The sequence below is a fragment of the Sus scrofa genome, chromosome 4 (genome assembly GCF_054392235.1).
Source record: "Sus scrofa isolate SSC_HxYL_T2T_F1_AM1 chromosome 4, Sscrofa_HxYL_maternal_Yorkshire_Landrace_v2.0, whole genome shotgun sequence".
Classification (NCBI taxonomy): Eukaryota; Metazoa; Chordata; class Mammalia; order Artiodactyla; family Suidae; genus Sus; species Sus scrofa.
The window spans coordinates 54,769,448-54,786,547 of record NC_139386.1 but is presented as its reverse complement, the minus strand read 5'-3'; the positions used below and the strand labels follow the sequence as shown (position 1 = coordinate 54,786,547).

Here is a 17,100-nt window from a genome sequence, read left to right as displayed (position 1 = left end):
GTTAGGTATTTGGTAAATGGAAAAAAATCCCAACTTTATTAAATATAGGAAAGACCAAAGTCAAGGACATAATCTGAAAAGAAGTATGTTCCATGATTTTATTTTAATTTAATTTAATTTAATTTTATTTTATTTTATTTTTGTCTTTTTGCCTTTTCTAGGGCCGCACCCTCAGCATATGGAGGTTCCCAGGCTAGGGGTCGAATTGGAGCTGTAGCCGCCGGCCTGCACCAGGGCCACAGCAACGCAGGATCCGAGCCGAGCCTGTAACCTACACCACAGCTCACGGCAATGCCAGATCCTTAACCCACTGAGCAAGGCCACGGATCGAACCTGCAACCTCATGGTTCCTAGTCGGATTCGTCAACCACTGAGCCACGATGGGAACTCCCTGTTCCATGATTTTATAAGTGAACGTCAGATTGAAATATTTGGCCTCTTTTTGGATAATAAAGGAATCACTAATAACTTTTGATATATATATATATATATATATATATATATATTCATTCTGTAGGATAGAAGAGGTTGAAGCAGAGTGACTTAGTTTAAGTAAGAATAAGTATCTTTTTTCTTTTTTTAATTCTTAAATGATTTTTATTTTTTCCATTATAGTTGGTTTATAGTGTTGTGTCAATTTTCTGCTGTACAGCAAAGTGACCCAGTCACAAAGACATATATACTTTCTTCTTCTCACATTATCCTCTATCATGCAAGAATAGATATCTTAATAATAGGGAGAAATATTTGGCCCTTACATGAAAAAGAAATAATAAACTATTACCATTTACTGAGCACTTAACTGTGTGTCAGATGTGGTACCAAGAATTTTCCATATGGTTTTTCATTTGGTCATTATGACAGTCTCTTCAATTTGATGCTCTTGTTGTCTCTGTTTTGTAATGAAGAAACTGAGGCTTTAAGTAGTTTAACTACCTAATTAAAGTACAGCTAGAATTAGGAACCAAATCCCCTAATTCTCCTGCAAAAATTTTGCCTCAACCGTAAGTCTAATGTGGTACCTTGGACCAAAGAATAAGTTCAGGCATTTGTTGAACGTACTGCTATTCATTTGTTCTCTGAGATTTAAACTGTGCAAAGGAGGAATTAAAGATGATAATGAAAGTATGTGGTAGAGGAATTGGAGTTATTCAACTAGATATGAAAGTGACCCTGTTGTAGTATAGAAGGTTCTACTGATAAAAACACAAATCCTTCCACATGTAGCCATCAAACACTGAATTTACATAATTTTGATTTCTAAAATACCTCTCTGTATGTAACAAAACCTTTTACCTTTTTTTTTTAATTTTTTCCTTAGTGGAAAGAGTGAAAGAACAATTAAAACTTTCCTTGGAAACCAAGAACGGTGTAGTGCAAACTGGTGAATTAACAGTAGTGCTTGATGGACTGGTGATTGACCAAGAAAATATAACAAACCGCAACTCATCTCCAACCAGTAAGCTCACTCTATGTGCATTTAAAATTTGAGGGGAAAAAAAAACCCAGCAAGAAGTATATAAAACCTAGTTTCTCTCTTTTTTGTCATTCAGTAGAAATACAGCAAAATGGTGATGCCTTACATGAAAATGGAGAGCCTTCAGCAAGGACAACCACCAGGTAGAATGTTTTATCTTAGTATTCGTGGCAAAGTAATCTAAGATTTCCCATGTTAGAGGTTTAAACTATAACCCTAGTTTAGAGTTTGCCATAGAATTTAAAAGCTTTTTATCTAGGCGTGCTATTTGGTTGAATTCCTTTCAAAGTAGTTTTTTTTTTTTTTAAACAACTTCATTGAGATATAATATATATATTTAAGGATGAAGCATATATTGCAATGGTTTTTAATCTGAGTTGTGTGACCATCACCACTGTCTAATTCTCATCACCCTCAAAAAGAGGGTACCCATGAGCAATCACTCTCCATTCTTCTCTCCTCCCAGCTCCTGGCAGCCACTAAGCTTTCTGTCTCAATGGATTTGCTTGATCTGGCCATTTCCTGTAAATGGTATCATGTAATACTTGACCTTCTGTTACTGGCTGCTTTTTCTTAGCATAAGGTTCATTTGTCAGTACTTTTTTTTTTTCAAAATGACTTTTTAAAATCTGTATTTAGGCATATTGTATCACAGTAAATAGAATCAGATTATGTGGGAAGATGGTTATATTATTGCTGTCTGAATTGGCAGCTTCCTGTAATCACTAGAAGGTAGATGTTGCAAAGATTGTGGTATCCTCTCAGAGATCACCCTGCCATCTCAACAACTCTCATACATTCACATTTGATGGTGATTGATAGACTCTTTCTTTCTTCCTCTTTTCTCTCTCTTTCTTTCTTTCTTTCTCTCTCTCTCTCTCTTTCTTTCTTTCCAACCTTCCTTCCTTCTTCCCTTTTTGTTTATGGCCTTATCTGTGGCATATGGAAGTTCCTGGGCCAGGGATTGAATCTGCTGCAGCTGCAACCTATGTCACATCTGTAGCAGTGCCAGATCCTTTAACCCACTGTGCTAGGCCAGGGATCAAACCTGCACCTCAGCAGTGACCCAAGCAACCACAGTCCGATTATTAACCCATTGAGCCACAGTGGGAACTCCAGCAGAGACTTTCTGTTTGAAATCATTTAAATTAGAATAAAAGCATGTAATAGGTCAAATGTAATGAAATGAACACCTGAAAACATGAAAACATACTGCCGTGAAATTGACTTACTCCTTTTGAAAAAGCATGCTGGTGATATATGTATGACAAAGTGTGACTTTGATTAATCTATAAAGTTACTAATATCATTACTCCTAAATTACTATTATATAATTTTCATAGAGCACTTGAATAGATAAGTATTTCTTCTGAATATATATTTGGCTTAAATAAATATATTTATTTAGCGTCCATATTATAATTTACATTGAGAAAATTGACTGAAACAGTACAACAATTTGGTAGATTAAAATATATTAGCCTGTGTTTGTGTGTGTGTGCATATATATATATATATATATATATATATTTGTTTTTATGAGTTTTGAAATACAATTTTAGTTAAGTAAAGGGGCTTGAATGAATCACTACCAACCTAAAATCTAGTATTGTTTATTACATAGTAACACATTTTGAATCAAAGATTAGTTTTACAAGACCAGGAGAATTTTAGTTGGGTTCTTTTACTTGGATTCTGGGATCACTGGTCCTTGCTGGGTGGCTTGGGGAAGGATGTACAAATCAGAATCACTTGGGAGCTTTTTTCAGACTTTACCTGCCTAAAGTTCCTGAATACATCTCATTCCAAATATATAGGTGATGAGGGAAAAGAGAGTGGCATTCATTCATTTGTTCATATTGAGTGCCTGTTTGATGCCAGACACTAGTCCAAGCACTGAGGATGCTGGTCCTATTCCTGTGACATTTTCATTCTGATGGGATAGAGGTAGATGGTAAACAAGTGAAGAAATAAATCAGCTAATTGGAAGTAGCAATAAGAACTATCAAGTCATTGAAACACAGGACAGAGCGACAGGAATGGAAAAGAGCTTGTTTGAAATAGAAATGTCAAGGCGTCATCAATGAGAAAGTGCAATTTGAGCTAAAATTAAAAGGCCAAAAATATATCATTCATGCAGAGTTTTGAGGGATGAGCATTCCAGCAGAGGAAATAGCAAGAGAATAGACCCAGAGTTTATTTCTAGTCAGTTTATGCTCTGCAGATTTTTCTATCTCTAGAATGTAACATTTAATCTTTTTTTGATACTCTAGTAAGTCATTATAATTTTACTCCCTGTATATAATAACTTGTAACAAACATTTGAAGGATTTTTAGCATGTTTTTCATATACAGTAAACTTGATATACTGTCTGCTGCAAGGTGAACAAGAGGTGAATAAGAGGGAGCTTGGAGAGAAATAGATCAGAGAGAGAGAGAGAGAAGACTGAGATGTGATCTGATTTTTTTTTTTTTTTTTTTTTTTTAATTAAGGCTGCTCTGTGGAGAACAGATGCAGGATGACCTCTGTATTTGGAAAAACTCTCCTGGTCCCTTACATGATACTGCCAAGTTCCCTTTCCGCTGCCAATAAGATTTCAAATGTTTGACTTTGTAGTTGTATATCTATTTTATTTATATTGCAGTTATGTATGCACTATAAATTCTTCTAACCCTGGGATATAATATTTGGCTTTTTCTGATCATCATATTTTCATTATTTTAGTGCTGGTTCTTAATAATTTGTAATCAAGATTTGAAGACTTGGAGTTCCCGTCGTGGCGCAGTGGTTAACGAATCTGACTAGGAACCATGAGGTTGCGGATTCGGTCCCTGGCCTTGCTCAGTGGGTTAACGATCCGGCGTTGCCGTGAGCTGTGGTGTAGGTTGCAGACGCGGCTCGGGCTCGGATCCTGCATTGCTGTGGCTCTGGCGTAGGCCAGTGGCTACAGCTCCGATTGGACCCCTAGCCTGGGAACCTCCATATGCCGCGGGAGCGGCCCAAAGAAATAGCAAAAAGACAAAAAGACAAAAAAAAAAAAAAAAAAAAAAAAGATTTGAAGACTTGTGCTTATTTTCCAGTATTCATAAAATTCCAATAATTTGGAATTGAATTGTATCAGTTTCATGGCCTTTTTGAAAATACTTTCAGAGCATTTTAAAATAAATACTTCAATGTACATTTATCTGACAGTGTGGATAAACTTAGAACTGAAAGTAATTTAAACTTTAATAAAAGTAATAAAAATGTAAAAAGCAAAAAGTAAAATGTTAAAAGTAATCAAGGGGTTCCTGCTGTGGCATAATGGGTTAAGAATCCAACTGCAGTGGCTCAGGTTGTTGTAGGGGCCTGGGTTCAATCCCCAGGCCCAGTGCAGTGGGTTAAAGGATCTGGCATTGCTGCATCTGCAGCATAGGTTGTGGCTGTGGCTTGGATTCAGTCCCTGGCATGGGAACTCCCATATACCATGGGTGTAGCCATTAAAGTAATCAAAGTATATCTTTTAATCATTGCTCTCTGTACCTGTCATTTTGCTTGAATGTGAAGAACTTGGTAAGTATTTCTTATGAAAATTCTGATGAAAAGTTATTTAATTTACTCAATTTATTAAAATAAGGCTTTTTTTTTTTTTTTTTTTTTTAAAGATCGGCTGCTGAAGGTACTAATGGAATAGATGACCATGTACCTGCAAACACTGTGGTACAAAACTCATGCTGTTCATACATAGTTAATGGAGACAACACACCTTCATCCCCATCTCAGGTTGCTGCCAGACCCAAAAACACACCAGCTCCAAAACCACTCACATCTGAGCCTGCCAGTGATACTGGTAAGTGTGGCTACTTATGATACATTACTTAAATGTGCTTAAAACTGATTAAATTTTATGTACCTATACCTACACTTCTCTTATTGTACGGTCTTTCTTAATCTTCAGTTTTGTGATAGGAATGTAAAGATGCCTGAAATTTTTTCTAATAACATGAACTTTTCTAGATTATTTAGGAAGATATTCCAAAAATATATTCATTTAGAAATAACATATTTCACTAAGCAAGTACTTATATGATAGCTAGAGTTTTAGGCTTTATGCCACACAAAAAAATACTATTTAATTCCTAATATAGAATGTATTTCTAAAAGAACGTTTGGGAATTCATTGCTTTGTTAGTATAGAGGGGCTTTTTCAATATACAAATATTTATTTCTTGGCATGTAACTTAGTAGAGAAATGTACTGAACTAATACAGCTCTCAGAAACTTTTATATTTTCTAAAAGTATTAATTCTATTATAGAAAGACTGCCTAGGGAATAAGTTCTTCTATGAACTCAGCTGTAGAATTCATATTTCATTTATTTTGTTTGAGTTTTATAAATTAACTCAGATTAATTTCTTAAAACTCAAATATCTTAGGACCTGATAAAGATTACTAGCATATGTCTTAGGCTAGAGTTGGAGTCCTGGTCTTTGATTCCAGAGGCTATATTCTTTCCTTTGTCTATTTATAGGAAAGTATTCAAAAGTAGAAACATGTAAAGAAGTAATTTAGAAATTAAATGAAAATAGATGGGTTTTATAGATAAGACTTGTGTATTTATACATGGAACTGACATATGAATGATTTTTTTTTAATTTTAATTTGTTTATTAATACTGTCCTTTTAAAAAAAAAAACATGGACTTAAAGATCCTAGGTACCCACAATAAGTAGACTTTTTAGTCCTTAATTTCAGGTGCCTGGAAAATGAAGAGAAGATAAACACAGATAACCGGGGTGAAATTAGAGAGCCGAATGTATTTATTTTCTGATCCTGGTCTCCTTTCTAGTAAGAACATTTGTTTCAGATTTATTAGCAAAGCAGAAAAGAAAACATCATCTTAAATTATTCAAAATTGTCTCTAAGTTAAGAATCAGACCAGTCAAAACAGCTACTATTCCTGATATTCCTTTTGTGGATCGATATGAAAAGGCACCATATTGTGAACATCCTCAGTAATTCCAAGAAAGTAAATGCGGCATTGAGTTACATAGTGCTCTGACTTCCATCATCTATCCTAAATTAAATATTAAAGTTTCAAAAAACAGTCTGGGAAAGTACCTTTAGGACAGACAAAATTAAATATCACATACAGAGAAACAGTTTATCTGAGTAACAGAGCTCCTCACAGTAAACAGAAATCCAGTGCTTTCTGTCTGTGGATTTTTAGGTTATCAAATATCGTATTTATCCATACCACAACGTGTGCGCGCACACGCACACACACACTAGTTTTCCAGTTATAAAGGTATTTACATTATCAAAGTGTAACTTTCTTGAGAACACACCAAAGAGGTTGAAAAAATGAAAATAACCTTTATGTGACTAGAGTTGATTTGTTATATGGGATTATCATTGGATTCAGAATGGTGGATCCAATTATATTCTTTCTGGAAGTGATTAGTATTAGTACGGCTAATACTTTAGGGTTAGTAATTAGTAGGTAGTAGGGCTAATTATTAAGTTCACTCCTTATTAATGAGAAGTGTAATAATGTTGAATGCTCATTTCAGAAAGGCTTATGCCACCATTCTATTTCATTCTCGTCATCACCTTTCATCTAAAGTCTATGGAATTTGGGGGTTCCACTTGTGGCATAGCAGGTTAAGGATCTGGCATTGTCACTGCAGTAGCTCAGGTTGTTGCTATGGCACAGTTTTGATCCCTGGCCTGGGAACTTCCACATGCTGTGGTTACAATCAAAAAGAAGAAAATAAATAAAGTGTATGGAGTTTGGGGATTTAGCTCTTCTTCCTAGAATATTTTAGCTATTAGAGTTGGAGAAGGACTTACTGACTCCCCCCTTCATTGTAGAATCTCTTACTTCTATTTTACAGCTTTTAAATACATTATAGACTCTCTCTCCTGGGCACAGATTCACTTTCCACATTCTTCGTCTTATTTATCCTTTCCTAAAATTTCAAAGTGAAAATAAAACACACACATGAGGGACTAGAAATGAAGGCTCCATTGTAAACAATTCCCATGGCATTCATAATAATTGCAAAGAAGCCTAAGAGTAACAGTTAACATTTGTGCTACATGTTTTACCCACTGTATATCCATTTACTGACTGAACTCTGAAATAGGTGCTGGTGTATTTTGTCTGGAAGTGACTGAGGCCCAGAGACACCCCAGATAGTAGAGGAGCTGAATTTGGCATCCAGCTTTATGGCTTTCAGCTCTGGTTTCCTGTTCATTTGGATGTGTGTGATTTTTATAGTGCCTTACAGTTGTACTGTTCATCTTTTATACCATGATATGCTTCAAATAATATTCTTTTAATCAGCTTAGTGTTGTGTTTGCATGTTCTCTGATTATTGTTGGTGACATCAGACAGAACAACCCAACTGTCATCGTTCCATTGGCTGGTTTACAGAGACTTCCGGAACCTGCTCTGTTGGTAGCAACCACTTTAACCATTGTCTTATGTATGATTTGTCATTTCTTAGGAGGGGGATGATGAATTCAGGTATCTTTTCAAGGAATGGAGTAATCTCTTTAAGGTGCTGGTATAGAAATGGTATTCTTTTTTTCTAGTCAAGATTTAAAAATCAGTTTTCATTGTTGGAGTGATATATTTTGTGTATTTTGTGTTGGAGTGTGTGACTTTTGTGTATAATGTATTACATACTATAACATATTATTCTAACATACTAAAATCTTTAGAGCCAAAGGTTATATATAGTGGTAAACTCTTACGATGGCAGTATGACTAGGACTGAGTGGATTTATCATGCTTAGTGTGAGTATTCCTACGTTTTGCTGCAGAAATAATATTGGGTTTAATTAATAGTGTATAGCCCCCAATCCTGCTTCATATGAGTGTAATAGAAAATATAAGTGCCATACTGCCTTCCTAAATTCTGTTAAGTTATAAATTCTGGAACGTACTTGGCCCTGAGAGTTTCAGGTAAGGGATTGTGGGCCTCTGCTAAGGAGTTTAAGACAAATGATTTCTTTTACCAGAGACAGTATTGTACCTGAGGGCTTTTGGAGAGGTAGGTGTTTCTTCCACCCCCATTCTTCTGAGTCTTAGGAGGATGAATTTGATAAGTTTAGTTGGTAAATATTGGTACTTATTTTAAGGTAAAATGGAAGGCAGTCATGATTGAAAAGATTAGATTTGGCTTCTAACATGATTAGATTCAAATCTCAGTTCTGCCGCTTAACACTTTAACCACATGACCTTGGACATTTATGTTCTCCATTTATAAGAGACTAGTAATAATGCCTTACAGATTTGTCTTAAAGATTAGTGGGATAATAAATTTAAAACATCTACCATACTCCTAGGACAGTAGTATTTAAGAAAAGTATTCTTTCCTTTTTTTTTTCATTTTTTGAAGTTTTATTGACATAGTTGATTATTTCTGCTCTACAACAAAATGATTCAGTTATACATGTATACTCATCCATTCTCTTTCAGATTCTTTTCCCACACAGATTATCACAGAATACTGGGTAGAGTTCTCTGAGCTATTCAGCAGGTCACCGTTGGTCAATCATTCCACATAACTCATTGTGCATATGCCAATCCTAAACCCCCAGTCCATCCCCCCCTGCACCACCTGCCCCCCTTTGGTAACCATAAGTTTGTTTTCAAAGTCTGTGAGTCTGTTTCTGTTCTGCAAATGAGTTCATTGTATCTTTTTTTTAGATTCCACATCTAAGTGATATCATATGTTTGGCTTTCACTGTCTGAATAACTTCACTTAGTATGATAATCTTTATGTCCATCCATGTTGCTGCAAATGGCATTCATTCTTTTTTTGTGGCTGAGTAATACTGCATTGTATGTATGTACCGTATTTTTATCCATTCCTTTGTCGATGGACATTTAGGTTGCTTCAGTGTAAATAATGCTGCAGTGAACATTGGGGTGCATGTATCTTTTGGAATTATGGTTTTCTCTGGGTAGAGGCCCAGGAGTGGGATTGCTGAATTATATGATAGTTCTAATTTTAGTTTTTTGAGGAACCTCCATACTGTTTTCCATAGTGATTGTACCAATTTAGATTCCAACCAACAGTGTGAGAGGGTTCCCTTTTCTCCATACCCTCTCTAGCATTTGATTGTAGATTTTTTGATGATGGCCATTCTGACTAGTGTAAGGTGGTACTACCTCATAGTAGTTTTGATTAGAATTGCTCCAATAATTAGTGATGTTGAGCATCTTTTCATGTGTGCTTTGGCCAACTGAGTATCTTCTTTGGAGAAATGTTTATTTAGATGTTTTGCCCATTTTTCAATTGGGTTGTTTGTTCTCTGTTGTTGAGTTATATGAATTGTTTGTATATTTTAGAGATTAATCCTTGTCATTTGCTTCATTTGCAAATATTTTCTCCTATTCTGTGGGTTGTCTTTTTGTTTTATGGTTTCATTTGCTGAGCAAAAACTTTTATGTTTAATTAAGTCCCGTTTGTTTATTTTTCTTTTTTCTTTCATTACTCTAGGAAGTGGATTCTGAGGAGACATTGCTGTGGTTTGTGTCATAAAGTGTTTTGTAGTTTCTTGTCTTACATTTAGGTCTTTAATCCTTTTGGAGTTTGCTTTTGTGTATGGTGTTAGAAAGTGTTATAATTTCATTCTTTTGCATGTAGCTGTCCAGTTTTCCTAGCATTGCTTATTGAAGAAACTTCTTTTCTCCATCGTATATTCTTGCTTCTTTTGTCATAGATTTGTTGACCATAGGTGTGTGGGTTTATTTCTGGGATTTCAGTCCTGTTCCATTGATCTATATTTCTGTTTTTGTGCCAGTACCATACTGCTGTGATGACTCTAGCTTTGTGGTATAGTCAGAAGACAGGGTCCTGATTCCTCCACCTCCTAAAAGCTTTCTCAGGATTGCTTTGGCTATTCGAGGTCTTTCATGTTTCCAAACCAATTTAAAGTTTTTTGTTCTAGTTCTGTGAAAAATGCCATTGGTAATTTGATAGGAATTGCATTGAATCTGTAGATTGCCTTGGGTAGTATACTCATCTTGACCATATTGATTCTTCCAATCCAAGAGCAGGGTATCTTTCCATCTGTTTGTGTCATTTTGATTTCTTTCATCAGTGTCATAGTTTTCAGCATACAGATCTTTTTGTCTCTTTAGGTAGGTTAATTCTTAGGTATTTTATTCTTTTTGATGTGATGGTAAATGGGATTGTTTTCCTAATTTCTCTCTTCTGATCTTTCATTGTTAGTATATAGAAATGCAGTCAATTTCTGTGTATTAATTTTGTATCCTGCAGCTTTACCAAATTCATTGATGAGCTCTAACAGTTTTCTGGTAATGCCTTTTGGATTTTCTGTGTATAGTGTCATGTCATCTGCAAACAGTGATGGTTTTACTTCTTGCCTTCCAATTTGGATTCCTAAGAAAAGTATTAAATTTTCTTTCCCACTTTTTCCCCTACCCCTAGCTTCTAGTGGAAATGACTTTTTCTAGTGCCATAATTATTGTTTTATTAATAAAATAAATCAGAACTTAATATGGTTAGTTTTCAGGTAGAACTGATTTCGTAAGTTTATTAGACTATTGCTTGTAGCTCTTTGTTTTGAAATACAGATTCACAGAAAGTTGCCAAGAAATATATAGTGAGGTCCCACTCTCCCTACACCAGCCTCCCCCAGTGTTAACATCCTGTGTAATTACAGTACAGTATCAAAATCAGGAAATTCACATTAGCAAAATCCACATTTCACCAGTTCAACATGACGTGTGTGTGTGTGTTTCTGTGCAGTTTAATCATGTGCAGCTTGTCATAGGTAGCACTTTAATCCAGATAGATAACTGCACCATCTCCAAAGGCTCCCGTCCTCTCTACCTCCTTTAAAGCTATAACCATATTCAGTTTGAATTGATTTTTAAAGAAATTTAGTGTAAAAGTTCCTGTTGTGGCTCAGCAAGTTATGAACCTGACTAGTATCCATGAGAATGCGGGTTTAATCTCTGGCCTTGCTTCCATGATTTGTGCTATAGGTCTCAGATGCATCTTGGATCTTGCGTGGCTGTGGCTGTGGTATAGGCCAGCAGCTGCAGCTGCAATTCAACCCCTGGCCTGGGAACTTCCATAGGCCTCACATGGGGCTCTTAAAATAGAAAAAAAAGAAAAGAAAAAAAAAAAGAAACTTAGTATATATATTCAGGAAGTTTTTCATGTCATGCTTTTAAAAGGGAGTAAAAATGATACTCAGATACTCCAGTATTTCTACTTTTCCTGCTTTACTTGAATGAACTGTTAGAATGAATATAAATGCAGAGTGCCATGAGATGTACATACCATATTTTTTCATGGATAAGGAACCTGTGGTCCCTCCCTTCCTTCCCCTTCTCTTTTGTCTTTTTTGTTAGATTGTTCATTCAGTCATCCTTATATCATTTGTAAACAGGTATTTATTTGCAGCTCCTATAGACTGGATACTGCCTGGTAGCTATGGTACATGTATATCAATCAGAATTTCTCAACTTAGGGAGATCCCATTGTGGCTCAGTGGTAATGAACCCAACTAATATCCGTGATGATGGAAGTTCAATCCATGACCCCTCTCACAGTGTTAATCCAGCATTGTCATGAGCTGTGCTGTAGATTGCAGACATAGCTTGGATCTGGCCTTGCTGTGGCTATGGTGTAGGCCGGCATTTGCACCTCTGAATCAACCCCTAGCCTGGTAATTTCCATATGCCTTGGCTGCGGCCCTAAAAAAAAAAAAAAAAAAAAAAAAAAAAATTTCTCAGCTTTGGCACTATTGACACTTTGGGCCAGATAACTCTTTGTCATGGGTGGCTGTTCTTGTTTGTTTTAGGATTATAGCAGCATTCCTGTCCTGTACCCACTGAATGGCAGTAACATCTTCCCTTTTCCCTAGTCGTGACAACCAAATGCATCTCCAGATATTGCTAAATGTCTTTGGCGGGGTGGGGGACAAATTTGTCCCCAGGTGAGAACCACTGATATATATGTATATGTAATAGTAATCTCTCCAATCAAATACATGCTCCCAATACCCTCCTAAAAATTTCCCCTGTTATTAACATCTTGCATTGCTGTGGTACATTTGTTACAAATAATGAACCAGTATAAATGCATTATTAGTGAAAGTCCCTGGTTTACATCGAAGTTCCTTCTTGGTGTGTGTAGGTTTTGTGAGATTTGAGAAATGAACATTGCCATGTACCCACCATCGCAGTATCATACAGAATTGTTTCACCACTCTGAAAGTCCATCTCCTTCACCACACTGCTCTTTGTTGTCTCTGTAGTTTAGCCTTTTTCAGAATGTCATGTAGTTGGTATCATGCAGTATATAGCAATTGCACACTAGCTTCTTTCACTTAGAAATGTGCATTAGGGCTCCTCTGTGGTTTTTTTTTTTTTTTTTTTTTTTTTTTTTTTTGTCTTTTTGCCATTTCTTGGGCTGCTCTCGCGGCATACGGAGGTTCCCAGGCTACGGGTCTAATCGGAGATGTAGCCGCCAGCCTACGCCACAGCCACAGCAACTTGGGATCTGAGCCGTGTCTGCAACCTACACCACAGCTCGCAGCAACGCCTGATCCTCAACCCACTGAGCAAGGCCAGGGATCGAACCTGCAACCTCATGGTTCCTAGTCAGATTTGTTAACCACTGAGCCACGACGGCAACTCCATGCTCTGTGTATTTTCTTGGTGTGATACTTCATTTCTGTTTATTGATAAATAATGTTCCATTGTATGGATATACCCATAGTTTGTATATCCATACACCTGTTGAAGCATCTTGATTGTTTTAGCAGTTAATAGTAAAGCTGATGTAAACATTCATTGTGCAATTTTTGGGGTGGACATAAGCTTTCAACTCAATAGAGTTGAGGACAGTGACAGTGACTACGGAATTATTTGATTGATAAGAGTATGGTTATGTTTATAGGAAACTGCCAAAGTGTTATGCAAAGTGGCTGTATACTCTTTTGCATTACCACCAGCAGTGAATGAGAATTCTTGCTTTGCATCTGTGTCAGTATTTACTTTTTTTTTTTTTTTTTTGTCTTTTTGTTTTTTGAGGGCCACATCCGTGGCATATGGAGGTTCCCAGGCTAGGGGTCTAATCAGAGCTGTAGCTGCCAGTGTATGCCACAGCCACGGCAACGCCAGATCCGAGCTGCATCTTCGACCTACACCACAGCTCACGGCAATGCTGGATCCTTAACCCACTGATCGAGGCCAGGGATCGAACCCACAGCCTCATGGTTCTTAGATTCGTTTCCACTGCACCACAACGGGAACTCTAGTATTTGCATTTTGAGGAGAGTTTATTAATTTTTAAATTTTTTAACTACACTGAATATCCTCATCCAGAGATATCTTATGTTTCTTTCTCTATCCATTCTCTGTGTTTTAAAATGTCTCTTAGGAGTTCCCGTTGTGGCGCAGTGGAAATGTATCTGGCTAGGATCCATGAGGACACAGGTTTGATCCCTGGCCTCACTCAGTGGGTTAAGGATTTGGTGTTGCCATGAGCTGTGGCTGTGGCTCCGATCTGGCATTGATGTGACTGTGATGTCAGCCAGCAGCTGCAGCTCTAATTCGATTCCTAGCCTGGGAACCTCCATATGCTGTTGGTGCAGCCCTGAAAATAAAAAAAAATAAAATGTCTCTTAGGAGTTGCCTGGTGACTCAGCAGATTAAGGATCCTGCACTGTCGCTACTGAGGGTCCGGTTACTGCTGTGGCACAGATTCAGTCCCTGGCCCAAGAACTTTGGCATGTCATGGGCACAGCCAAAAATAAAAGGCAACAAAAATGAAAATAAATAAAATGTCTCACAGTAATGTTTTTTAGTTTTCTTCAGATAGGCCTTGAGTGTAATCTTGATGTTGAACTTGTGCTGAAATGGTCAAATTAATACTGATTCTAATGGTCAAATTAATACTTTTTCAGTTGAGTCTCTTGTGTGTTTGAAATAAACAGTCACTCTCTAAATGAGTGTTACCATTTTATGTCCAGTATTATTCACTTCTTTCTTAAGGCATTGTCAGATATAATTGGCAGTTGAATTGGAGTGGTGATTGTGATCTTCCTTGTTTTGTTTTTGATGTTAATTTGTTCCTGATCTTGATAGAAGTTCTCCTGATGTTTTACTACTGATATTTCATGCTTATTGTAGGTTTCTGGTGGATGATCTAGATTATTTTTCTTGATTCCTCTTATCAATAGTTTTATCAAGATTTATCAAATACATTTTTGGTTTGTATTGAAAATAACTATGTGGCTTTCATCTTTTAACCTGTTGCCATAGTCAGTTTCCTAAAACAATTTCTTGATATTGAGCCGTCTTTTAATTTATTCAGTTTCAGGTTTAGAGTTATAGTACCCTTGCAGAATAAATTAAGAAACTCCATTTCTCTGTCTCCAGCAGTGTACTGTAACACTTCAGGCAATGTGGGGTTGATCTGTTCATTGAAGGCTTCATAGAACTTTCTCCAGAAACTAACTGAGCCTGGTGACTTTTGGAGGAATAGTATTAGGTCTTTCTTTCATCACCCTTTCTGTTTCTATTTTGATTTTTTTCAATTTATCTTTCTTTTGAGTTGGTGTAGTTAATGTATTTTTGATTTACTGATAAGTTATTCATGGTATTCTTAACACTATTCAAACTTTATTTTCCCTTATAAAACTTGAAAAGGTATATTTCATGGTGTTCTCCAGCTTGGCTGATAAGAAGTCATATAAAGCATTTGTTAAAAATACAGATTCCCAGGAGTTCCCGTCGTGGTGCAGTAGTTAACGAATGCGACTAGGAACCATGAGGTTTCGGGTTCAATCCCTGGCCTTGCTCAGTGAGTTAAGGATCTGGCGTTGCCGTGAGCTGTAGTATGGGTCACAGACGAGGCTCGGATCCCTCGTTGCTGTGGCTCTGGCGTAGGCCAGCGGCTATAGCTCTGATTCGACCCCTAGCCTGGGAAACTCCATATGCCGTGGGAGCGGCCCAAGAAATGGCAAAAAGACAAAAAATACATATACATATATATGTAGATAGATAGATATAGATTCCCAGATTCTTTCCTAGAGATTTCCCCTAGAGAGTCAGTAATTCTAGAATGAAAACTGAGATCTATATTTCTTAGAAGATCTCAAATGATTCTAATCAGGTAAGTTAGGAAATTCTGATCTACCATTTCCCCTTGGCTCTGGAACTGAATGCTAATTAAGCTCAAGTATTACTCTTTCCCAAATCCTTGGATACTTGTTATGTCAAATATTTGATATAATTATTTTCATTGCCATTAATTTCCCTAAATCTGTGATTTCATTATTATTTTTTTGTTTAACTGAATAATTATTTAGTGTTTTGTTTTTTTTTTTGTTTGTTTTTGTCTTTTTTTGCCATTTCTTGGGCCGCTCCCTCGGCATCTGGAGATTCCCAGGCTAGGGGTCTAATCGGAGCTGTAGCCACCGGCCTATGCCAGAGCCACAGCAACGAAGGAGCTGAGCTGCATCTGCCACCTACACCACAGCTCACGGCAACGCCAGATCCTTAACCCACTGAGCAAAGGCAGGGATCGAACCCGCAACCTCATGGTTCCTAGTCGGATTCGTTAACCACTGTGCCACCATGGGAACTCCTATTTAGTTTTTTTTTAATCTTCTAAGCAAAATTGGCTGTTGATGGAAGAGAGCTATCATTTTTATGGACACATAAGCATTAATTTTCTCACCAGTAAAATGGGAATAATGTTGATATCTGCCTCATAGCATTGTTCTATTGAGTATTAAATAAGATAACCCTTAAAAAATGTTTAACAGATTCTGCCAGACTTTTAGTAAACTTTTCAATAAGTTATATTTTGTTTGGTTTATAGTTTTATTAAATTATAGTCAGAATTTGGTCTTCTGATAGTAGAATTGGGATTTTCCTTTGGTCCTTTACATATGAGTTTTTCTAAAAGTTCTTAGATTGTATGGATGGAGGATGGATGACTCAAAACTGCCTCTGTAACTTTGTAATTTACAGCCAGTGTATTAACTATTATTAAATCCTTCATATATGTAATTAATATTTCAACTGATGTTCTTTTCATCTGCATAGTTTTGAGAGAGATATATTCAGTTCTTCCTCTGTGATTTGTCTTTATTTAACATTTATTGTTTTTGTATGCCAGGCAGATTGTAACTGTTGAGAATATAGAAGTGAACAAGTCTGACGAAGTGTACCCTGAACTCAATAAAAAATATATTTTAAAAAATATTTCATAATATGAGAAAGAAAAGTGAAGGTGGGGGAAATATAGCATTAAATGAGGCCTGTACTGCCTTTCTGAAGGTGTGGTTGAGCATGGGCTCTGCATGTTAGAAGAAGCCAGTCATGAGCTGTTCTGAGGCCATGGGAACTGCAAGTGTGCATCCCTAAATAGGAAGGGGTTTGCTCTCTTTAAGGAACAGAAAGAAGACCATAGTGAGAAGCCAGGTGTGGCTGTGGAGCAGACTATGTAGAGTCTGTCATGGGTCATGGGAAAGAGTTTGGGATTTATTCTGGTTGGGATTTATTCTGGTTGTAATGGGTGTGTTCAATTCATGACTGAAAAGATCTATTGTCTGCACTTAAAAGATTACTTTGGCT

At 36.6% G+C, this 17,100-nt stretch overlaps 1 protein-coding gene across 22 annotated transcripts in view; it reads left to right on the top strand.

Moving 5' to 3' along the window:
• The window catches only part of WWP1 (WW domain containing E3 ubiquitin protein ligase 1), a 139,021-nt gene that overhangs the window by 56,091 nt on the left and 65,830 nt on the right, over positions 1-17,100 (top strand). For 15 of the 22 annotated variants that reach the window (XR_014843031.1, XR_014843032.1, XR_014843029.1 and 12 more), the window contains 3 exons: positions 1,322-1,459; positions 1,554-1,620; positions 5,123-5,307. Coding sequence is in view for 17 of the 22 variants with exons in the window: in XM_085021121.1 (XP_084877247.1) it covers positions 1,322-1,459; positions 1,554-1,620; positions 5,123-5,307 (390 nt within the window). In the remaining 5 variants the exon portion in view is untranslated. The remainder of the gene's footprint in view (positions 1-1,321; positions 1,460-1,553; positions 1,621-5,122; positions 5,308-17,100) is intronic. The other 7 variants (XR_014843033.1, XM_085021123.1, XM_085021120.1 and 4 more) reach the window with 1 other exon arrangement.